The sequence below is a fragment of the Xiphias gladius genome, chromosome 19, assembly GCF_016859285.1.
Source record: "Xiphias gladius isolate SHS-SW01 ecotype Sanya breed wild chromosome 19, ASM1685928v1, whole genome shotgun sequence".
Lineage (NCBI taxonomy): Eukaryota > Metazoa > Chordata > Actinopteri > Istiophoriformes > Xiphiidae > Xiphias > Xiphias gladius.
Window position 1 is genome coordinate 12428606 of NC_053418.1, and position 1814 is coordinate 12430419.

General features: G+C 56.1%; 1 protein-coding gene across 1 annotated transcript; it reads right to left on the bottom strand.

Annotated features, from left to right (window-relative positions):
• Positions 1-401: 401 nt before the first annotated feature.
• On the bottom strand, positions 402-1814 carry atoh1a (atonal bHLH transcription factor 1a). Its single transcript, XM_040156147.1, has 2 exons — positions 1541-1814; positions 402-1237 (listed from the first exon to the last, which is right to left on the bottom strand). Exons 1-2 carry the CDS (start codon positions 1812-1814, stop codon positions 402-404), a joined length of 1110 nt encoding a protein of 369 aa, XP_040012081.1.

The window sequence follows — 1814 nt, forward strand, 5'->3', positions numbered from 1 at the left end:
TTTTTACATTATCAAGTTGAAACAACTATGGTTTGGTGGAAGACAGCGTTTTGGTCGGAGTGACGTGGGAAGTACCCATGGCGGTGCTGCCCGTGGCAGAGGGGTCTTCCAGCCACGTCTCCATGGAAACTAGAAATGACAGGCTAGACATCTATTGGCAGAACCGAATCAGGGCTTTTATCACATAAAAAATAATCCTTTGACTACGCAACAAGTTGATAAAATAGAATTATTGTTAAAAATTGAGCATGACTTTTTTGAAGAAGCTACAATTTCTATCCTCTTTAAAAAAAAGGCATTTTTAAACAGGTATGATTGACACGGATTGACATGATTCTGTTGTCGGCTGCAGTGAACCTTTTTTTTTTTTATGGTGTATGTAGTTTTCATTAGTAATTTTTTTAGAAAGAGAGAGAGTGATGCTGGTGGCTGGGTAGCTTGAGTTCTGACAGGTCATCTTCTTCGCTCGAGTGCAGCTCCATCGCTATTTCATCGGAGTCACTGAAGTGGGAGCGCGGGGAAAACTCTCCGTCGCTCCGGGGGGACTCCTTCATTCCACCCCCGACCGGTGCCAGCGAGCTGCCCGGCCGAGTGGAGGACGAAGGGGAGGGCGAGCGCATCGCTTCTTCGACCATGGCGGAAAACGAACCGTCGTCGAAGGCGGAGCGGAACGGCGTCCCGCCGACGTGGACGGGTAAGCTGCCGCCCGAGACGGACACGGCCGCCGCTGTCCTGCAGGTCGTAGGGGAACGGGGGGCCCGGTCCTCCGCCCCGTCAAAAGCCACGGCGGAGGAGAGCACGATGTCACACGTTGGCGAGTTGTTGTTACTGGCGGAGACGTCGCTGTCGCTGCTGTTGGAAGCCACCGGGCCTTGGAGCAGCTCGGCCAGTGCGTTGATGTAAATCTGCGCCATCTGTAAAGTTTCGTATTTGGAGAGTTTCTTGTCGTTGTCGAGCGCCGGGATGACGCTGCGCAGCTCGTCAAACGCGTGGTTAAGCCCGTGCATCCGCCTCCTCTCGCGCGCGTTGGCGGCCACGCGCCTCTGTCTCTGGATCCCGCTGATCGGTTTGCTGGACGGGGCTCTCTGTCTCGCGGGTGCCTCCTCGTCGGGCCCGGCGACCGCGCCTTTGAGACGGCAAAGGTCCCTGACTTTGAGCGAAGAAGAGGAGGGGCTCTTGGCAGATTTTCTGTAGCTGGGGGGGCTGGGATGGCCCGACGACCCCGGGGAGCCGATCTCTGGAAAACGAAAAGAAACATTTACTGGATTGATCTGGTTTGGACAAAAACCTGGAATAAATGCATATCGGCTACTCGTGTGACTGGTTCTAGTTGATCACCATGAGCATAATGGTGTTCTAGTTGTACAAAGTCAACTATGGAAAACTGATGCTTCTTTCCGCCTATTTGCGACCTTCGGCGCATGCAAAAGGACAATAACCGCCGCTGCAAGTCCCAGTTGCCTGCTGCATAGGATGCTTCACCGCAGGTGGCATCGCTTTGAAAAGGGCTGGCCAAAGTGCGCCAAGCCGCGTTTCTCACCGTGGTAGGAGCCGCTGCTCGGGCAGGGCGAGTGCCGCAGGTAGTCGGGTGAAGTGGCGTGTGCCTCCCAGGTGCCAGAGGGCGGCACTGAGGCCAGCCAGGCGCGTGGGTCACTGCCGCTGTCCACGAGCGTCAGTCCGGGTTCGTAGCGGGACACCTCGAGCTGCTGCTTCCCTAACCTCTCCACGGCTCTGGGGCTCTGCTGCCGTGAGCCGAGGGCCGCCGCTGCCTCCAGTGCGCCTTTGCTCCAGTCGTCCACGCTCAGGACATCCAT